At 45.4% G+C, this 22,353-nt stretch overlaps 2 protein-coding genes across 2 annotated transcripts in view; both read right to left on the bottom strand.

Moving 5' to 3' along the window:
* Positions 1-22,353, bottom strand: part of LOC309550683 (uncharacterized protein) — a 3,164,715-nt gene that overhangs the window by 2,390,511 nt on the left and 751,851 nt on the right. The window contains exons 21-22 of the mRNA XM_082251018.1: positions 7,131-7,228; positions 6,817-7,041 (exon numbers count right to left, since the gene is read on the bottom strand). Coding sequence (XP_082107144.1) covers positions 6,817-7,041; positions 7,131-7,228 — 323 coding nt within the window. The remainder of the gene's footprint in view (positions 1-6,816; positions 7,042-7,130; positions 7,229-22,353) is intronic.
* LOC309550734 (uncharacterized protein) overlaps positions 1-22,353 on the bottom strand; it is a gene marked incomplete at its 5' end in the record, with an annotated part of 87,757 nt that overhangs the window by 59,651 nt on the left and 5,753 nt on the right. The window lies entirely within an intron of this gene.

Raw genomic sequence — 22,353 nt, 5'->3', positions numbered from 1 at the left:
AGCAGCTTTATGTTTCATTCCATAACTGATTTTACTTCTATGGATAGTTCTACTACAATAGAATCACATTAACTGAGGTTACAATATGCATTGACACAAGTCTCTTCTAAATGCATGCAATGAGCACATTTCTTTTGCAGACAGCACACCTTCATATGCCACAGCAAATACGTAGCATTTCAATACATATATGTCATAAACTTTAACAAATGATGAATAGACTTACAAGGATACAGTATGTGTTTCAAAGGGAAAAGGAGGAGAGCTTCGCCGATGTGCTTGACAAGATGGTTCTGACTGATGCGAGGGTGAAACTTTATTAACAAATACAAAGCACTTCCTTTTCCCGGTTTCTGAAAAGAATAGACTGCAATTGCAGTGAACACCCAATAGATGGATCTCCAATCAACACAATAATGTGAGCGATAGTACAACTACATTTGGCTACAAGATGGGGCTAATTTTGATCATTCTCAATGCCATTTAATAGCCACATTTAATCTTTTCAGTTTTAAGTCAATGGTTGATTTAATCATGTTGGTTTTATTAACTTATGCTCTTCAACGTCTACTGTACTCGTAAGTGCATATACAGATATGAGCTCAATTATTTGTATGAAATCATACCTGATACAGTAAACAAATGAGTCGATAAATGGAAAATTTGTTGAACGAGTGTGAAAAGCATTTGCCCAGCTGTGATAAATCTGGGCCATAATTTAATCAGCACAGTGATTTCCTATGATCGGCAGCTCCATCTAGTGGCTAAAGCTTACAAAATGGATGAAAGGTAATGACTCCATTATTATTTTTCTACTGCTATCAATGGCCAACACAGTACAACACTTCATCCATGTATCTGGTGAGCTCTGATCTCCTTATGAAGGGTTTCTTACATGATGATCAGCCATGGAGAATATCTGAGGTGTACACCAGGGTGTGCTTCTTCCCCACATGGGAGCTGTGAGCAATAGTCATATAGAAGAAATTCCTGCACTCAAGGCACTAATTCACCTTGATGGTTGTGTGGGATCCCTGATGTACTGGAAGATAGGACTTTAGAGAGTAACAATTCCCTCACGCAAGACAAAAAGTGGCTTCTCCCCCATGTGAGACCTCAGATGTGTGAAAAGATATCACTTCTATGAAAAACATTTCCTGCACTCAGGACAGGAATACAGCTTCTACCTCTTGTGCAATCTCTGATGTATGTAAAGATTGGACTTCTGTGAAAAACTTTTTCCACATTCAGGACAGGAATACGGCTTCTCTCCCGTGTGACATCTCTGATGTCTGTAAAGAGTGGACATCTGTGAAAAACATTGCCCGCACTCAGGACAGGAATATGGCTTTTCTTCAGCATGAGACCTTTGATGTCTGACAAGTACTGATTTTAGTACAAAACATTTCCCACAATCAGGACAGGAATACGGCTTCTCGCCCGTGTGCAGTCTCTGATGCATGTTAAGACTAAACTTTTCTAAAAAATGTTTCCCACACTCAGGACAGGAATATGGCTTCTCACCGGTGTGCAATATCTGATGTTTGTTAAGACTGTACTTATGTGAAAAACATTTGCCACACTCAGCACAGGAATATGGCTTCACCCCCAAGTGAGAGCTCTGATGTGAGACAAAATCAGATTTTTGTACAAAACATTTTCCGCACTCAGTACAGGAATAAGGCTTCTCCCCTGTGTGCATTCTCCGATGTCTGGATAGATTGGACTTCTGTGAAAAACATTTACCGCATTCAAGACAGGAAAACGGCTTCTCCCCCGTGTGCAATATCTGATGTATGGAAAGATTGTACTTCTTTGAAAAACACTTCCCGCACTCAGTACAGGAAAACTTCTTATCTGTTGAAAGGACGACACCGTCCCTCGCAGTCTGAGGTTCCTCAGGATAAGAGAAATAGAATGGTCCATCTACACTATGTGGTGCCGGATGGACATTTGAGGTAGCCGGGTTTTCTCCTGGACTATACTGTGTGATGTCCTCATCTTCTACTTTACAGTCTGGAGACAAAGTGAGACAATCCTCTGAGGTTTTCCTCATCTCCGGTCCATCTACTAAAATAGAAATAAAAAGATTATTACTAGACATAAGCAGATTGGTTGCCCTAAACTAGGACTCCACCCACATCAGGCAGCTTTGTCTCAGAGGATCTTACAATTCCACCCTCAAGGTAACTAGTAAACGGGTCCTCTGATCTCTTACCAGTTCATTTCTTTATTCATGGAGATTGAAGAAACTACGAGAACTGTATTTTTTAGGAGTGACAGTGATGAGGGGATTAAAGCATGAGTGTCCCCACCCCCTGTATAATTTATTGCCATGTTGCCAACTCAAGAAGTCCTGCACTTCCTTATTTATTTCATGATTTAGTCATGAATAACAGCGGGGCTGAGCCCCACCAGAGGTCAGAGAGTGAGGATGGGGGGAGAAAAACCAAGATGAAGACTGGACTGATCCTGAAGACCACCATCATTGGGTTCTGGACTCCTCCCTCATTATCACTTTCTGTTTAAAGTTCCAAAGTTTGAGGATGTTATCACATTATGATCAACATGTAAAAGTCTGTCCTCCAAATTAAAACATCAGATATAAAATGTCCAGCTGGTAGAAAATGGGTGTAACAAAGAATACATATTATGTGTATATATAGCAGTGGGTAGAGCAGAAGTCAAGACTATGTAATGTACAACATATTCTATAAGATACAGAAGTTAGGACTATATAGTATCAGAATTATGTAATGTACAACATAGAGTATATAGTGCAGGGGTCAGGAGTATGTAATGTATAAATTATATAGTTTTAGGGTCAGGACTCATGTTTTTGGTTTTCAGTAATCAGTGGTAACTTAAAATGTTTACTTAACTGAGACAAGTTACAGAGATCCCACACCACTGCTTCCCATCTCCTGAGACTGCACTCAGTGACTTGGGTCTGAGACTATACAGACATATCCCTCCACCCGGCACAGCCAGCAAACAACAGAGCAAGTAACCATGGGAGAATTGCTCTGTCAGAAATCTTATTAGACCCGGGGATAGGGCAGAAGGCCCAAAGCACATGTCCCAGCTGCTTAGGTCGAGTGATGACTATGGTAAAAAAATCAACATTTTGGTGCCAGCTAAACCACTAAAACTCCATAAATCCAGTCTAGATACATAAATTGTGTCTGCAGCACAGAGAAGGAAGATTATCCGAGAGAAATACAGAAATACAGGACAGGGAACACAGCTCAGGAAAGTGACCAGGGCATAACAGGCTGATATCACCCAGTCCCCGCCCTACTCTGGACCAATTAGTGAGCAGTATGGGTGGAGGAATGTATTTAGTATTAATTACCCACCTGTGCTGATCTCTGTAGAGGTGTCCTCCTCTATAAATGTCCCCGTTATTCCATCCTCCTCCATAGACTGCTGATCATCTCTCACATACGTCACTTCTTCTGCTTTAACCTTAACGTTTATATCTATCAGATCTTCACCCTAAACCAAGAGAAGGATGGAAAATGTAATCTATAAAATATAACCTCACATAAAAAATACACACATCATCTCTAAAAGTTCACGCTCTAGATGTACTGTCTCACCAACCTTGTAACAGTGAGGTGTGGTGTGATCTTCCTGTGTGGAATCCTGGGAATACAGAGGACGGGGACATCTCTCTGATGGGTTCCTGGTATTAGGTGGATCTATCAAATCCTCGTGTCCTTCTGAAAACTTCCTCATCACACCATACTCCTCATCATCCTCTTTAAATTCTTCCTTAACAACAATATTATAATCCCCAAGGATTCCACTCTGAAAGATATAAATAAACAAGCAGAAGAGATAGTAGGAAAAAAGAAGATTTTTTAGGTGCCCAACAAAACAGAAAACAATTAAAAATTATTATACTGATACATAATTTACAAAAAATACTTTAAAAATGTATATATTTTCAATATATGGAAAGCGCTACAACAGACGAGTATCATGATTATCCTGTGTAGAAAAATGCGGGGATAATTATATATGGATTTGGATCAACGCGTTTCGTCCGAATCTAGGGTTTCTTCGGGATCCACGTATCTAGTTTTAATAAGCTCAAATATAAATCATCAAAAGTATGATCAATTTTCTGCCTTATAAAGCCATAATCTCAACCAGAAAGTATGTATTCACAGATATGTAAAGGTCTTTTATATTGAAACGAAGATGAACCGGTGGATAGCCACCATTCCTCATATAAAGATAACCAATTGGTAAATCAACTGCCATCCAAAGAGAGCTCCAGATATATTATAGAAAGTATCAAAGGTCCCCAACAGCAAAGTCTGGATCGTATAAGAGCCAGAAGAAGGGGAAAGAGCTTATTCCAGGTTCCCGTGACACCAAACAAAATAAAGCCAATGTGGCAGCCTCCGAAGAACAGAAGCCACAATGTAAAAACACAGGAGCGCTAACAGGACGGGCTTGTGGATCGAGTGAAGTCCAATGATAATTGTCCAGAATGAGAGGCTTGATAAGGCGCAGGCGCGCGAAACATGTTGCCATAGTGATGGGACCATCTTCTCTTGGCTTGCCCTCCATCGCCTCTAGGCCTGTTTCGGCTCCTTTGCTTCCTGGTACGGTGACTGACGTCATCACTGCGCGCCCCGTCATCTTCCGGTTTTCCAGTGCATTCCATGGCTTCTCAACACATAACACAACGCGGCTTACTCCTTTTCTGCACCTGGAAATGGTCCATCATTTGCTTGCGCTCTCCTCACAGACCCTGGGAACCCCCCAGCCTGAGCCCCATATCAGTTCTTGCCCCAAGATTGGCTACAGTGGATTCACCATCTCCACTGTTGGTAAGGATGCAAACGATAGCCACAGGAGCTTTTGTTTGAGGCTGCCATCTTATGGTTATTGACTGTATCACACCTTAAGTGTTTTTAACACAATAAATATTGGTTTCCTTATGACTGATTGTGGAGCTCCTGCCTCTCATTTTGGACAATAATCATTGGACTTTACTCGATCCACAAGCCCGTCCTGTTAGCGCTCCTGTGTATTTTTATAGTGGCTTCTAATTACTGGCTCTCTTTCCCATGGAGAGGTTGTGGAGCAGCTAAGAAACAACAGGCTGTGTCAATTCACCATTGTAGGAGGTGGCAGATCCCTTTTTTTCTGTGAAGCCTCCAACAAACAGCCTCATCCTATGTGTATAAATCATAGCTAGGGATGCACCGAAATGAAAATTTTGGGCCGAAACCGAAACCGAAAATGCAGGATGCCCTTGGCCGAAAACCGAAACCAAAACCGAAAATGACTTTTTCCCCCAAAAAAATTTAAAATGGATAGAACAGGGGCATACACCAAAAACAGGCAGGCGTACACCTGTCGCTGCCACCCTGTCACAGTATATGTACTGTGACGGGTTGGCAAGAGGTTAATTTAATTACCAATGGTATTTGTATTATGAAGCATGAGGGGTTAATGTATTGTCACTGCTGGTCACTCATCTATTAGTGATCGACCAGTGGCAGGTAATTAACCCCTTTGTGCTGCATTAGTGCAACCAGTATCAGTGTTAATTAACACTGGTTGCACTGATACTGGTTGCACTAATGCAGCACAAAGGGGTTAATTACCTGCCACTGGTCAGTCACTAATAGATGAGTGACCAGCAGTGACAATACATTAACCCCTCATGCTTCATAATACAAATATCATTGGTAAGCTGCCTCAGCTCTCCCCCCCCCACTGCCTCAGCTACCCCTCCTCGGGTGTCCTTCATTCAAAAATCCCGCCTCTGGCCGGGGACACCGCCTCTCAATGACGTCCCTACTACTCTGTGCATTAGTGAATGGACATACCAGGCGGGAGGGCGGGGCGAGCGGCCGCTATAGATATTACTATGTGATCCTTCCCTGTGCATCCCTGTCAGCCTGTCAGTGTCAACTATGTGTGAATGAGAACAGAACTGACCTAACACCGGGCGGGGGGGCGGGGCGAGCGGCCGCTATAGATATTACTATGTGATCCATCCCTGTGCATCCCTGTAAGCCTGTCAACTATGTGTGAATGAGAACAGAACAGAACTGGCCTGACACCGGGCGGGGGGAGCGGCCGCTATTAGCTGTAACTATGTGAGCGCTTCACTTCCTTGTCAGCGGAGATACATGCCTGTCAGGGAAGTGAAACGCTCACATAGTTACAGCTAATAGCGGCCGCTCCCCCCGCCCGGTGTCAGGTCAGTTCTGTTCTCATTCACACATAGTTGACAGGCTTACAGGGATGCACAGGGATGGATCACATAGTAATATCTATAGCGGCCGCTCGCCCCGCCCCCCCGCCTGGTGTTAGGTCAGTTCTGTTCTCATTCACACATAGTTGACAGGCTTACAGGGATGGATCACATAGTAATATCTATAGCGGCCGCTCGCCCCGCCCCCCCGCCCGGTGTTAGGTCAGTTCTGTTCTCATTCACACATAGTTGACACTGACAGGCTGACAGGGATGCACAGGGAAGGATCACATAGTAATATCTATAGCGGCCGCTCGCCCCGCCCTCCCGCCTGGTATGTCCATTCACTAATGCACAGAGTAGTAGGGACGTCATTGAGAGGCGGACGGCTGGCCGGCCAGAGGCGGGACTTTTAAAGCCTGCCCTGCGCTGCGCTGCGCCCTCCTCCTTCTCCACGGCGGCCATTATTTTCGGCAATGTTAACCCATTATCGGCCGAAATGAGATAGGCTCATTTTCGGCCGATAATTTCGGTGGCCGAAATTTCGGTGCATCCCTAATCATAGCTACCAGTAATAGTCAATCATCTACCTGATGATGGTGAGGGATGGTGTGACCTTCCTGTGTGGAATCCCGGGAATACAGAGGACGGGGACATCTCTCTGGTGGGTTTCTGTAGCTGGATGACTCCACCATGGTGTCCTGGTACAGATCATTGTGTCCTTTTAGAAACTCTGACTCCTCCATCACCCCATCCTCATCATCCTCTTTTATCTCTTCTTTGACCTCATCTTTAGAATCTCTCAGGTTTCCTCTCTGATTATATAATAAAAATTACATCAATGGTAACAATGCAGATAATGTACAGATCCTAATGACACTATCAGTGATTGTTCCTCATCTACCTGATGATGGTGAGGAATGGTGTGACCTTCCTGTGTGGAATCCCGGGAATACAGAGGACGGGGACATCTCTCTGGTGGGTTCCCATTACTGGATCCATCTGTAGGAAACACACACACTGACTGAATACATTGTTTCTATGTGTTGATCAGATGATGGGGGATCTAGGTGGATCCTCCGTACTGCTCTCTCCTTTACAATAAAGTCTCCTCTTACCCGGTGATGTGAGGGGCGGCTGATTCTCCATCATGACGTCCTTGTAGAGATCCTTGTGTCCTTCTAAATACTCCCACTCCTCCATGGAGAAATAGACAGTGACATCCTGACACCTTATAGGAACCTGACACACACAATGATACAGTCACCATCCAGACACATCCCTTGTCTGTTACTGGATATCCCAGAATTCCCAGCACCGCTCACCTCTCCAGTCAGCAACTCAGTGATCTTCCTGGTGATTTCTAGAATCTTCCCTTTTTTCTCTATTCTATCAGGGAGGGAGGTGGAGGCAATGCGATGGTCATATGATCACCAGACTTCATAGAAGGAAACTGTAGATTTGAACACAAATACTGAAATCAAATTACATTCCCAGAATCCTCCTCACCTCATCGTTCAGGTCAGGTCGTTCAGTGAGAGCCAAATGACCGTACAAGGCAAATAACCCCTCAATCATCGGGCATCTTTACTGTACTTAACCGATGACACCTAGAGCCCCTAAAAGCCACAATCAATGCGTGCCGCTATGCGCTACGTGCAAAGCATTGCTTTCTCTGGTATTAAGGCTTGAACTATGATCTTGTACACAGGCTAAGTGCTGGTTGCATCATAAAGATGGCTGCCATACAGAAGCCATCTTTAAACCTAGAAGTGCTCAGCAGCTTCTACTGAAAGAAGCCATGAACTTTCATGCAGGCTATGCTCCAGTAGATTTTTACATGCCTCCTTTATGCAGCTGAGCTGCAATATGTAAGTGGGGCTGTGTGGGTGTGGCTTGATTGTGGGCAGGAACACAGGGGGTCCCCATGATCTCCCATTGCTCGGGGGCCCCATGAGTTGTCAGTCTGCCCCTTGGTGTGATGTCATAGGATTCTCTGACTCTGAATGGAGGGACATTGGGAGGAGGAGCTGTGAGGTCAGTGTGATGTCATAGGATTCTCTGACTCTGGATGGAGGGACATTGGGGGAGGAGCTGTGGGGGTCAGTGTGATGTCATAGGATTCTCGGACTCTGGTTGGAGGAGACATTGCGGGAGGAGCTGTGGGGTAAGTGTGACGACATAGGATTCTCTGACTCCAGTTAGAGGTACATTGGGAGGAGGAGCTGTGAGGTCAGTGTGATGTCATAGGATTCTCTGACTCCAGTTAGAGGTACATTGGGGGAGGAGCTGTGAGGTCAGTGTGATGTCATAGGATTCTCTGACTCTGGGTGGAGGAACATTGGCAGGAGGAGCTGTGAGGTCAGTGTGATGTCATAGGATTCTCTGACTCTGGATGGAGGGGGAGCTGTGAGGGGCGCTCTGTAAGAATGATTTATCCCGGGTGCGTCCCGCCTCTCCTAAACTGAAAGTTGAACGTTATCTTTGGGCTTTGTCAGGACACATCATATTCCTATGATCTCCATGTACTCCGGAGACTTTACTGAGCCCATTTTAGGATGAAAATCTGAGACTGGGATCATTAAGGAGAAATTAGCTTTTATGACATTTACTACAAAAAAACATTTTTTCTCTTTTTTCTATTTAAATGTTATAAAATAAAGACATACATATGCAGATGCCCCCAAAATATCCCCCCACCACTAATAAAAGTCATATAATCCGTTAGTATAGACTGATGAGGTGAGAAGGTGATTGGTGGGAAGGTTGACAAATCTCCACAATAAAGAGAATGTTTCGGCCCGTAAATGGGAAAATGTTCTGTCTCTGAAGGGGTTAATACACTATATATGTGTGTATCATCATCTGCTGGAGATAAAAGACGTCACAGTGACTATGGAGGAAGAGGACGGACATGAGGGGGGGGGGGGGGTTACTGGGTGTAAATAGAAAATAAGATCTTATTACCTCCTCTGCTGCCACTTCCAACAATGTCTTCTCTCTACTAATACATGGACCTGCCTGTCTTTTCCTGACATTACTTCCTTTCATTTCCTGACATCACTTCCTGTCTTCCATAGAGACTTCCTGTCTGAGTAGAAATGAGATCTCCCCCTTGTGGAGCTCAGAGGAACTGCAGCCCCGAGAAACATCTCATAGAGTTAAAGAAGTTGTAAACCCTCTTGTATAACTTTTACCTATAGGTAAGCCTATATTAAGGCTTACCTATAGGTGCTATAAATATCTCCCAAACTTGCACCGTTTAGGAGATATTTACAGCGCAACCTGCCGATGACGTCATCGGCGCAGGCGCTCTGAGGGAACGGCCACCCGTGCCGTTCCTTCAGAGCTCAGTGCCGTGAACGGCGGCTCCCGCGCGCATGCGCGGGAGTGATGTAATCGCGCCTCCGGCCAATCAGATGGCCGGAGGACGCGAACCCGGAAGCGGGACGGCAGGACATGTCGCCGTCCTGTCGCTGAGGTGGCGGCACGGCGGGGGCTTCGTTTTAAGGTAAGTACTACATAATGAGCTAGTATGCGATGCATACTAGCTCATTATGCCTTTCTCTTTACAGGGCTTTTTTTTTCTCGGTTTTTTTTTTTTACTTTACTTCCTCTTTAACACAGGGCCTTGTGCTGTGTGTATATCCTTATAGATCAGGGCAGTGTTGCCAACCCGTCACATTAAAAATCACTGACGCGACACCCAAAATTTAATGGCAGAGCAAATTTTTTACTGGCATTTTCAAAAACGTAAAAAAATAAATTTTTAAGTGCACATTTCAGTATTTATGCTGCAAACAAATACAATATGCAATTAGCAGTGTGATTTTTGGGAGATTTCAAGGTAAAAGAATATATTCCACAATGGCTAGCCTCTGATCTGTCCCGGGTTGCACTTACCTTTTAGAAGAAATACTTACCATGAAAATGTATTGTCCAGCGCTACCATCTCAGGTGTGGGCAGCTTGAAGCCAGCGCGATCCTCTTCTGCGTCCTCTTCCGTCTTCTTCGGTCCCACGATGCACTGCACCGGCCCCGCCGTCACTTCCGGTGCAGCAGCGTCATCCCTGCACAGCTTCTGGGCATGCCCAGAAGCTGTTTTGCAAGGTATGAAGCGCCTACACCGGAACTGACGTCGGGGCCGGTGCAGGTGCATTGATTCCTGGGAGCGATGATGTTCAGCTCCCAGGAATCATTGCAAAGCGGAAGTGACGGCGCGGGTCGCGGAAGGAGGAAGTGGATGGTAAGGTAAGTATATTTTCTTCTAAACGAGGTAAGTAAAAAAAAAAAAATTGTGATTATCCATTTGTTTTTCAGGCAACCCAGTCTCACACAGTCCACTGTGTATGTGTACCAGCCAGCCAGCCACAGGCCCTGCCTGAGTCCTGACTGTACCTGCTAGCCAGCCACAGGCCCTGGGTCTGTACATGCCAGGCCTGCCATCACACAGGATGCCAGCCAGCCACAAAAGGGTTCCTTTCCTGCCAGCCAACAAAGGTTGATGACAGCCAGCCAACCATCCCGTGCCAGCCAGCCAGCCACGAAAGGGTGCCACCCACCCCGTACCAGCCAGCAAGCCACAAAAGGGTGCCAGACAGCCACCCACCCACCACAGGGTGCCAGCCAGACAGCCACCCACCCACCCACCACAGGGTTTCAGCCAGTCAGACAGCCACCCACTACAGGGTGCCAGCCAGCCATTTTGTGTAAGCCTATATTAGTGGCTGACTCTTTCTTGATTCAATGGAAATGGATGGAGATAGAAAAATCAAAAGTGTGGTCTGGGACTATTTCTCTTCTCCATCTCCAGGAAAATCAGCAGTGCTGTGCAATACTGGGCCCAAAAATACATCAAATCTTAAGGCTCATCTAAGAGCTCATGATCTTGAATTGTATAATGCAGCACAGAAAAAAACAAAATGAATCACAAGGTGAAACATCACTATCCCAGGCAACAATAACAGATATGTTTCAGAAAAAAAAAACAGGTAGCTAAAATCCGATGGATGATCACAACTGCTGGACAGAGTAATCACAGAGATGATGGTCACTGATAACCAGCCATTTACAATGGTGTCTGACTCTGGATTTAAGCGGTTGATGTCCACAGTTGAGTCAAGGTACACACTGAAGAGTGACACATTTTATCTTACTGAAATGCTGCAAAAGATTCACCAAAAGGTCCTTGACAAAGTAAAGGCTATGCTGCAACCAGAGAATGCTGGCAACTCACTCTCATTCACGACAGACTGCTGGTCAGGACAAACAGAATCACTAATGAGTCTTACATTCCACTACATTGACATTGGATGGACAAGAAGGCATTTGGTGTTGAATACAAAAGTGACGCAAGGATCCCACACTGGGGAGTACATAAAAGAAAGGTTTCTAGGCATGCTAGAAGAATGGGGAATCACCAAGGACCGAGTGATGCTTGTGCTGCGAGACAGTGGAGTAAACATGGTTAAAGGTATGAGACTTGCTGAAGTGTCAGACCTCAGTTGCATGGCACACACCCTTCAACTGGTGGTAAATGATGGTCTGTAAAACCAGAAAGCTTTGCTTGACATTATTAGCATGCTGAAGAAGTGCGCAGACCGTTTCCACCATTCTGTTCTTGCCAAGCAGCGACTGAGGTGCATTCAGGAAGACCTTGGTCTACCCAAAAACAACCTGATACAGGCTGTTCCGACATGATGGAACTCAACACTACAGATGTTACAGAGGATGCTGGAGCTGAAGTGAGCTCTCACTATATATTCTGGTGAATATGGACTTGGAGGACATTCTTGCCCTACTGCAGATCAGTGGCACATAGTAGCCAACATTATAGAGACGCTCATACCCATTGAGGAAGTGACACTGGAGGTAAGTCATTACGACTCATCTGTTTCCTCTGTGATCCCATGTGTGAGAGTCCTGAAGATGCTTCTTCAACAGAATGAAGAACCCAACACACGTTGCATCAAAACATGTAGGCAGGCCATGAGGGACAGCCTCACCAAAAGGTTTGAGAAGCATGAGAATAAAACTGTGTCTTTTGGATGCTCGATAAAAGAACCATCCTTTCACCTCTGATGATGTATTGGCCAAGGCAAAGCAATGGCTGAAAGAAGATATTCAACAGTAGGTGCAGGATGTCGGTCTAGGCATTCCCTGATGCTGGATCTGGAGTACAGCTGTCGATGGGTCGGCTGAAAGAATAATCTCATATCAAAAGTGACCAACACATCTTCAAAATGCTCTCTTCTTGCAGGTGCTGTTGGATTGGTACCTGCAACTGTTTCTCTGTGAGTGGAAATTCCTCTGCCAGCGCACGCAAAAGCAGAATGCAGCATTTCCCAAAGCAAGGCCTGGAAGTGCTGCATTCTGACAGCCCTCTGTGATGGTGGTAACATTTCTGCCATTTTTTGTTTGTACCGGGGGTCTAAGTACATTGCCACCCAGTACTGGTCCTTGCCCTTTATGCTTTTTATATGGGGATCCCTCTTAAAACACTGGAGCATGAAGGCCCTCATTTGCACTAAACTGGAAGCAGTGTATTGGCCTGGCTCCTGCTCATCATCCAGGATAATGTCGTCCTCGTTCTCCTCCCCCCATCCATGGACAACACCAGGGATCCCAGAAAGGTTTAAAGCATGCTCTTCTTGCTCCTCCTCATCCGCCCCGGCACCATGCTCCTCTGACTCCTCTTCAGACTCCTGTTGTTGACTTGTCTCAGATGGAATAGCCCCCTCTGGGAATTCATCCAGCATAGTGATTTCCTCATCTTCCTGCTCCTCAACGGCTTGATCAATTACACGACGCAATGCAGGCTCCAGAAAGAAGGCGTAAGTTACGATGTCACCGATGGTGCCCTGGCCGCGACTGACCAGTTTGGTGATCTCATCAAATGGCCGCAGAAGTCTGCATGCATCGTGCATGAGCAGCCACTGGAGTGGTGAAAAAAAAACAAGCTCCCCAGAACCTGTCCTGCCGCAGAGTTCGTACAGGTAGTCGTTAACTGCACGTTTCTGCTGGAGCAGCCTATCAAGCATATACAAGGTTGAGTTCCATCGCGTCGGGCAGTCACAAATAAGATGCCTGATGGGCAGGTTGTGTCGCCACTGAATGTCAGCAAGGCAAGCCATGGCTTTGTAAGGTCTTCTGAAATGGCCCGAGATTTTCCTGGCCTGCTGCAAGACATCCTGGACCCCAGGGTATTTGACAACAAATCGCTGCATGACCAAGTTCAGGATGTGTGCCATGCATGGCACGTGTGTAATTTTGCCCTGTTTCAGCACGCTCAGCAGATTGGCACCGTTGTCGCACACCACTTTACCAACTGTCAAATTGAGCGGTGTTAGCCACTGATCTGCCTGTGAACGCAAAGCTGAAAGGAGTGCAGGACCAGTGTGGCTCTTGGCTTCCAGGCACAACAGATGCAGCACAGCATGGCAACATCTCACCTGGCATGTGGAAAAGGTTCTGGGGATCTCAGGCGGCGCAGCGGAAAAGGAGGAGTCAGCCGAGTAGGAGAGGGAGGATGGAGTAGGAGGAGGAGAAGAAGAGGCAGGCCTGCATGCAATCAGTGGCGGTAAAACCAAATCTACACGGGTGCCACGGGTTACATGCTTGATGACCGTCAGAAGGTTCACCCAGTGGGCAGTAAAAGTTAGATACCTTCCCTGTCCGTGTTTGCTAGACCACGTGTCTGTGGTCAGATGTATCTTGGCACCGACACTGTGTGCCAGAGATACATTCACTTGCCGCTGAACATGGCCATATAGCTCTGGAATGCCTTTCTGCGAGAAATATTTCCTTCCTGGGATCTTTCATTGTGGTGTTCCAATGGCCTCCGAGTCCACCTGTTGATATGGCAGTAGTTGGCGGGCTATCAGTTCAGGTTATCCGGCCTCATAATTTTTTTACACTCCAGCATTTGGGACACGGAAGCCTGCCTTTTTCCAGAAATACCTGAGAGGACGGCATGATGGAAGGTGTGGAGGACAATTATGAGGAGAAGGAGAAGAGGCTGGATGCTGAGAGCCTGGAGTGTGGCTTTGTGGGTTCTGACGGTGTTGCTCCCACTGGGCTCGGTGATGGGAGTCCAGGTGCCTTCTTAAGGCGGTTGTCCCTAGGTGAGTATTGGGCTTACCGCGACTTATGCGTTGACTGCAAAGGCTGCAGATGGCAACACTATTGTCAGCAGCGGACACGTTAAAAAAAGCCCACACTGCGGAGCCATGTGTCGGCGTCCTCGGAGCGCCAGATGTGACCGTACATGGTTGATGGCTCGCTCCTGATACATTAGCAGTCTGCTTTGTCCCTCCGGTGCAATGTACAGTAAGTTCCGCCTACTTTTCCTTCCTATCTGCTGGTCCATCTCTTCCTCTGAACTCCCCTCCTCTTCCTCTCTTGTGGGCACCCACGTGACGTTTATAGATACATCATCATCAAAATTTCCGCAGTACCCAAATACACTATTATGAAAGTACTGTATATTCTTATATAACACCTGCTTCAATATGTGGTTTTGGGGGGCCACTGGTCTATCACACCAGTGATAAAAAAAAAATTGGCCAGTAACTTGTGTCACTGTGTGTGGCAGAGGGAACGCAGCAAAACAGAAAAAAAAAATTCTGCAGTACCCAAATACACTATTATGAAAGTATATAGAACACCCCACTTCAATTTGTCATTTTTGGGGGGCGACTGGTATATCACACCAGTTATAATAATACTCTTTTAAAATAAAGTTTGTCACTCTTTGTAGTTGTAGCATTGCTGCAGACCCACTCACCACACCAATCACAATGCTGCACAATACAAATCCACTAGAAAATGCTTTCTACATTAGAAAGTATATTATAAGTGTATTACACCCCTATATACTGCACACCAAAGAATAGTACACCTATACCAGTCCGTAAAAGGACTTTTGTGGACCTATTACCTATCAATTTGTGTCACTAACAGTCTGTCCCTGCTCCACACAGCAACCTCTCCCTATACTGACAAAAGACAGAATATAGGCCAAACAATAGTACACCTATACCAGTCCTTAAAAGGACTTTTGTGGACCTATTACCTAGCGATTTCTGTCACTGACAGTCTGTCCCTGCTCCACACAGCAACCTCTCCCTACACTGACAAAAGCACCTATACCAGTCCTTAAAAGGACTTTTGTGGACCTATTTGCTAGCGATGTGTGTCACTGACAGTCTGTCCCTGCTCCACACAGCAAACCTCTCCCTACACTGACAAAAGGCAGAATGTAAAATGGCAGCCAGCTCAGGTCTATTTATAAGGTAGGGGGTATGTCCATGTGCTGAAATGTCTCAATTCACTGTCCTGTACCACCTGCTGGATGTGTCATGGGTCAAAGTTCTTCACAATGTAAACTAATATGGCAGCCGCTAACATCACCATATGTTCGCAAGATCAGCGAATCGCGAACGAGCAAAGTTCGCCACGAACCGACCGCTGGGCGAACCGCAAGGCCATCTCTAATGTTGATGAGGATATGGGCCTCTTCCCTAGAACCGAAGGCCAGTGGTTATGTCAGCTTTGCGCCCAGGAGATACACATAGGGGTTGAGTGGGAGGGTGGGGGGCGGGATATGGGTGACACCTTGTAAAAGGGGCTTGACAATCAATGAAAGCCCCCTGCCCACAGCCCCCCTTCCCCAACCACTACCCAGGGTGATGTGGAAAAGCCTCCACATGGGGACAAGATACTTACAATGCAACCCCAACGTGGAGGTCATCACCACTGTGTGGTAACAAAGGGCATGGAGAGAGATGTGTACATAGATGTATGTGTATCACCAGAAATGGCAATCATTGGTCACAAATCTCTAAATGTTTCTTATGTATGTGTTGAGCTTTGTGAATACATTTTTAGTAAAACATAAATTGCTGTTTCCACAGACCCTCCTCCTCCGCCGCTATGATGGGCCCATCAAACTCTTTGCCAAGCAGACCATCATGCGGTACCTCCAGGTGAAGCTGTAAAGGAGATTCAGCCATCGCATATCTGTGCAGGACCTTCAGCGCTCTTGGAGCTGAAGAAGGCCGTAGCAAGAATCTCTGGTAAGTGAATATGTGGAATAAATATGCCCAAAGATGTGTGTGTGTGCTTGTGTGTGTTCACAGCCTTTTGAACTCCCTTTAGAATTTTTCATTAAATTATATCCTCTTTGTCTTCTTGTTCTAGACACAGCTGATGGGGGCCAAGCGGTGGTCTGTTTGGTGAAGAAGGGGAGGAGGAGGACTGCAACACTGCAGTATGTGGCCCCAGGGAGTGAGCCATTGGAGTAGCTCCGATTTATTGATGGTAAGCAGAAGCATGTTATTTTTTAGATGTTAGTTTGAAATCACTTTGGGGGTATTGTGGAGCCTAAATAATGTTTTTGTATTTTTTTTTCTAAATTTGGCTCCTTTGGTTCCAAACACTTCTGTCTGAACAGTAGTGCACCCTGTATGAGGAGCCATGACCTGGTCCTTAGAACCTGCTGATTCCAAGTCTTGGGATCAGACAAGTCACCAGCCGGGAAGCAGTGAGCTGAACCAACTACTCTAAACGTCCACCACATACTGCTTGCCTAAATAGTGACTGCTTCTACTTAGCAGCCTTTCGACTATCATTCAAACACACTCTTAAAGGTACAGTACACCAACGAATGAAGGACCCCATCAAAAGCCAACGCTAAGGCCTAGGCGCCAAGTACTTTCTAAAACCTCCTAAAGTCCCCACTAGTAATGCATACGCCCACCCGGTATTGGGGTTGTATGCATAAGTAGTGATGACCTGAACACCCCCCACCGCGAACAGAGGAAAAGTTTGTTCAAACAAACTCAATTGAAGTCTATGGGACTCAAACGTCAAAAATCAAATGGCCTCCTTTTGAAGGCTTAAATGCAAGTTATTGCCCAAAAAAAGTGTACGGGAGTCCGGGTCCTGGCCTGGGGAACATGTAGCAATGCAAAAAAAAAATCTTTTAACAATGATCATTTTTAAAGGAGCACTGATTTACTGATTTTAATGAGGCTTAAAGTAAAACTATAAAAATGAAAAATCCCTTCAAATATTGTGCCTGGGGGGTCCCCTGAATGTGCCTGTAAGTAGTGTATCTCTACGATGTATGTAGCCTGCTGCAGCAATACTGACATTTCTAAAGCAAAAAATATACAAATATACATACAAATTTCAAATGGCATGTACTTGTCATACAGGTGCAGAAAAATTGGGCCTTGGCTGTTGGCAGTGCCTGAACACCGCAACCCCTCGCAGTTACTCTTGCTGGGCGCAGGAACGGCACATGCTGGTAAGAATTCCATACAAATTCGAAATTGCATGTACTTGTCATACAGGTGCAAAAAATTTGGACCTTTGGTGTTGGTGGTACCTGAACACCGTAACCCCTCACAGTTACTCTTGCTGGGTGCAGGAACGGGACGTGCTGGTAAGAATTCCATACAGGATTGAAACCGCATGTACTTGTCAAACAGGTGCCAAAAATTGGGCCTTTGCTGTTGGTGGCGCCTGAACACTGTAAACCCTCACAGTTACTCTTGCTGGGCACAGGAACGGGACCTGCTGGTAAGAATTCCTTACAAATTTGAAATTGCATGTACTTTTCATACAGGTGCCAAAAATTGGGCCTTTGGTGGTGGTGGTGCCTGAACACTGTAACCCCTCACAGTCACTCTTGCTGGGCGCAGGCACAGGTCCTGCTGTTAAAAATGACATACGAAATTCAAATTGTATGCACCTGTCATACAAGTGCAGAAAAATTAGGCCTAGGGGGTTGGTGGTGACCTAAACCAAAAACATTGTTGGAAGCTAGCAGAGGAATAGGATAGGCAGCATTTGCAGTCTTCAAGGGATGGCAGACCCCTAGCAAATTGAACCAGTTACATCAGCATCAGAGGCTTGATAGTTGCTGTTGATCCAGGACTGATTCATTTTGATAAAAGTCAGCTGGTCAACAGAGTCTGCCGACAGACGCACTCTTTTGTCCATCACAAAACCTCCAGCAGCACTGAACATCCATTTGGAAAGCATGCTGGAAGCAGGACAGGCCAGTAGCTTCATTGCATACTGAGCAAGGTCTGGCAAGTGGTCCATCCTCAAGACCCACTAACCCAGTGGATGCTCACTAGGAAAGGTCTCCAAGTCTGTTGGCGATGGTTGCTTAAACCTAACAGCCCTGGGTGCTGCTGAGGACTAAAGAACTGTTTAAAGGCATCGGTCAGCCGACTACCTTCTCCGCTGCTCCTCCTTTGGCTGAACAATGCCTCAGAAACACGTCCAGAGAATGTTAACCTCCCAATGTCTGGAAAGGTGTTACACAAATTATTTTTCAAGGCCTCCTCAAGATGTTTCATACTCTGTTGCCTCTGCAAAGGCAGGATGAGCTCTGCAACTTTACCCTTGTAACGTGGAACAAGAAGGGTTGCCAACCAGTAATTATCCCTCTCCTTGATAGCATGAATCCTCAGATCCTTTCGCAGGCTTTGCAGAATCAGGGAGACCATGCAACGTAAGTTTGAGGAGGCATGAGCTTCTGAGTCCTCTGGGTCACTAAGAATGACATTGTCAGGAGCAACCTTTCCCCAACCACGATTTCTGGGGAATCAAAACCATTGCTTGAAGACTGCTGTATGCTATCCACTACATCCATGATGCCGCAATCCTCCTCTTCCTCCTGTGTGTTTTGTGTCCCTGCAGGCATGATATCTGCATAAAGGGGGCCTTGTGAGGAAAGGAAGTCCTCCTCTTCCTCCCGTTGTTCTGCCTCAAGTGCCCTGTCCATGATTCCACGAAGAGTGTTCTAGACTAGAGGTTGTAATGTTCGGGTACCTTTGGTACCCTAAATTACACTTTCCACAAGTGTATGTGCCCCACCATTTACTTTTGGAAAGGTGCGCATACACCTTTAAGACTGGAGCTGTCATCACTCAGCGCCGGACTAGATGGCTATTTAAGGCGTCGGTTCTCACTCACATGTGTTCGTTCAAACACCCTTACCTGGATGCTAACCTTGCTTGAAGCTTCCATGCTTGCAAGCTTACTTCGCTGACGGAACCTCGCTGCGCTGATCCCTGTATCCCGCTATTGGATCATCCGCCTCTCCTGAACCACCCTTCGGCTGTATCGCTAATAGTGCTAAGTACCCCGCAGGGGAATTCTCTATAAACTTATACTAAGCTTACACTATCTAGCTCTGCATAGTAAAGACTGTTTATCACATCTGCATAACTAGATTGCTAGCTCTTGAGACTACTGCTACTTTTCTGCACTGGGTTGATCTCTTTTGTATGTCCACCTGCTATTCTATCATCTGCTATCATACAACATTGCTAAACCTTCCTGCATCCATCTGCTACTGTCTCACCTTCAAGTGTCTATCACCTACCACCTCCACTCAACCTATCCCTCAACCTTCATCATTGTGTTACCACATACATAAAGTCATTCTAGGAACCAGCTTGCTAATTGTGTGTATTTACTGGCTGAAATAAGACCTTCCACACATGATGAGTCATTGAGGTTGGGAATGGTATCTCAGCATATCTCTTACATGACTACTGACGTGGAACTATTTCTGCAGCTGAAAATCCACACCATATAAGAAACGCAGAAGCGTTACAGATTGAACGAACCAAAAAATGGATTCAGCAGAAATAACCACTCAGGTGACACAATTAAAACAGCAAGTATCTGCGTTAATACACGCACTTGCTGAATTAAAAGAAGACAATCAGGCTCTGTCGCAGCAGGTAATTAGACTGACACAACTTACCTCTGCTCAGTCCCCTGAACCCAAGATAAATCCCCCTTTGGTATTTACAGGCGATCGCAAAAAATTTCGCGAATTTAAAAACGCATGTGAGTTACTTTTTTTGCTAAAACCTCGTACCTACCTTACTGATCACATTAAGGTTTGTACTATTATTTCTTACCTATCAAACGATCCTCGAGCCTGGGCAGATTCTCTTTTTGAGAAAAACGACCAGCTTCTCAACTCCTATGCCTTGTTCCTGGCAGAGCTCACTAGCCTATATGATGACCCCAATAGGCAGAGTACTGCTGATCTTCAGTTAAGATCCTTGAAACAAGGAAGGAGGCCTGTAGAAGACTTTGTCGCAGAGTTCAAGAGATGAACCCTTGATTCAGAATGGAATGATGCATCTCTGAAAACCCAATTTAGGCTTGGCCTATCAGAAGCCGTTAAGGACGAGCTCGCCCGAGCGGATCTGCCAAAAACCCTGGATGCACTAATACAACTCTGTATTACCATAGATAGAAGACTACGAGAAAGAAAGGCTGAAAAGATGGGAATGCCATTATCCGTTTCCTCTCGGAGTCTGGCCGTTGACCCCGTTCCTATGGAGATAGGAACCATACGCCCACCGCTATCAACTATGGAAAAAGCCAAAAGACGAAATGAAAATCTCTGCTTGTACTGTGCATCCCCGGATCACAAGATAAACGTCTGTCCCCTAGTCAACAAAAAGAAGGGTGAGTGTTCACATGTCTCCCTAGGAGGATTGACAACTTCATTCACTAACCCCTACATTTCTGTTTTTTTGACATTACAGTGGGACCAGAACAGGATTACTACTAAGGCCATGATTGACACAGGATCTTGTGGAAATTATATGGATATATGTTTTGCTGCTTTAAATAAAATTCCTATTATTTCTAAACTCAAACCTGTCTCAGTAAGTCTTATTACCGGTGTTCCGTTATCCTCTGGTCCGATCACCGATCAGACACAAGCACTTCTAGTCACTATTAACGAATCTCATAGGGAGACTTCTACCTTCGATTTAATACCATCACCCCACTTTCCCATTGTGTTGGGACTTCCCTGGTTGCACACACACCAACCAACCATAGATTGGAAGAAACGGTCCTTGACCTTCCCTTCTTGTTATTGCGAGGAAACGTGTAACCTCCCGTTTTCCGGGAAGATTCTGTCTGTGGTGACAGATGAGATTGCACCACTATGTTATCAGGATCTTTCTGAGGTTTTTCTTGAGAAAAATGCTCAAGCATTACCTCCTCATCGAGACTATGATTGTAGCATTGATCTACTCCCAAATAGCAAATTGCCGTTCGGTCATGTTTATCCTCTTTCACAGGATGAACTTGCTCATCTCAAAACCTATTTGGATGAGAACTTGGAAAAAGGTTTTATTAGACCTTCCACTTCTTCCACAGCAGCAGGACTCTTTTTTGTTCGTAATAAAGATTCAAGTCTCAGACCTATCATCGACTACAGGAAATTGAATGCTATCACAATAAAAGATCGCTATCCTCTACCGCTTATCCCTGAGCTCATTGAGCAGGTGCGTGGAGCTACCTATTTTTCAAAATTAGACCTGAAAGGAGCATACAATCTCATTCGAATCCGTGATGGACACGAGTGGAAGACTGCATTCAGAACTAGATACGGATTGTTCGAATATCTTGTGATGCCATTCGGCCTATGCAATGCCCCTGCAGTTTTCCAACGATTTATAAACGATATTTTTAAAGACTTACTAGATGTCTGTGTTGTGGTATATCTGGACGATATACTTATATATTCACGGACCCTGTCTGAACACATAAGACATGTAAGACTTGTATTATCGAGATTGCTTGCACATAATCTTTATGTGAAGCTGAAGAAATGCTTGTTCCATAAAGATGAGGTACTCTTTCTAGGCTACATCATATCCAAAACAGGAATCGAGATGGACATGAGTAAAATATCCTGCATTCAGGATTGGCCTACACCAACTACACTACAGCGATTCCTGGGATTTGCAAATTTCTACAGGAAGTTCATAAAAAACTTTTCTGCTATTGTGAGACCCCTCACACAGCTCACTAGCATAAAAATACCATTTAAATGGTCAGAAGAAGCAAATAAGGCTTTCCACTTGTTAAAGACAAGGTTTACTTCCGCTCCCATATTACGCCATCCAGACCCATCCCTCCAATACATTCTGGAGGTAGATGCGTCAAACATGGCAGTAGGAGCAATACTCTCCCAACGACCTACCCACACTTCACCACTTCATCCAGTCGCTTTTTTTCTAAATCCCTGAGCAGTCCCGAGATAAATTACCCCGTGGGTGAAAAGG

This window comes from Pelophylax lessonae (assembly GCF_965119305.1).
Source record: "Pelophylax lessonae genome assembly, chromosome: 3".
Classification (NCBI taxonomy): domain Eukaryota; kingdom Metazoa; phylum Chordata; class Amphibia; order Anura; family Ranidae; genus Pelophylax; species Pelophylax lessonae.
The sequence above is the reverse complement of the archived record's forward strand: the minus strand, read 5'-3'. Positions and strand labels throughout refer to the sequence as shown.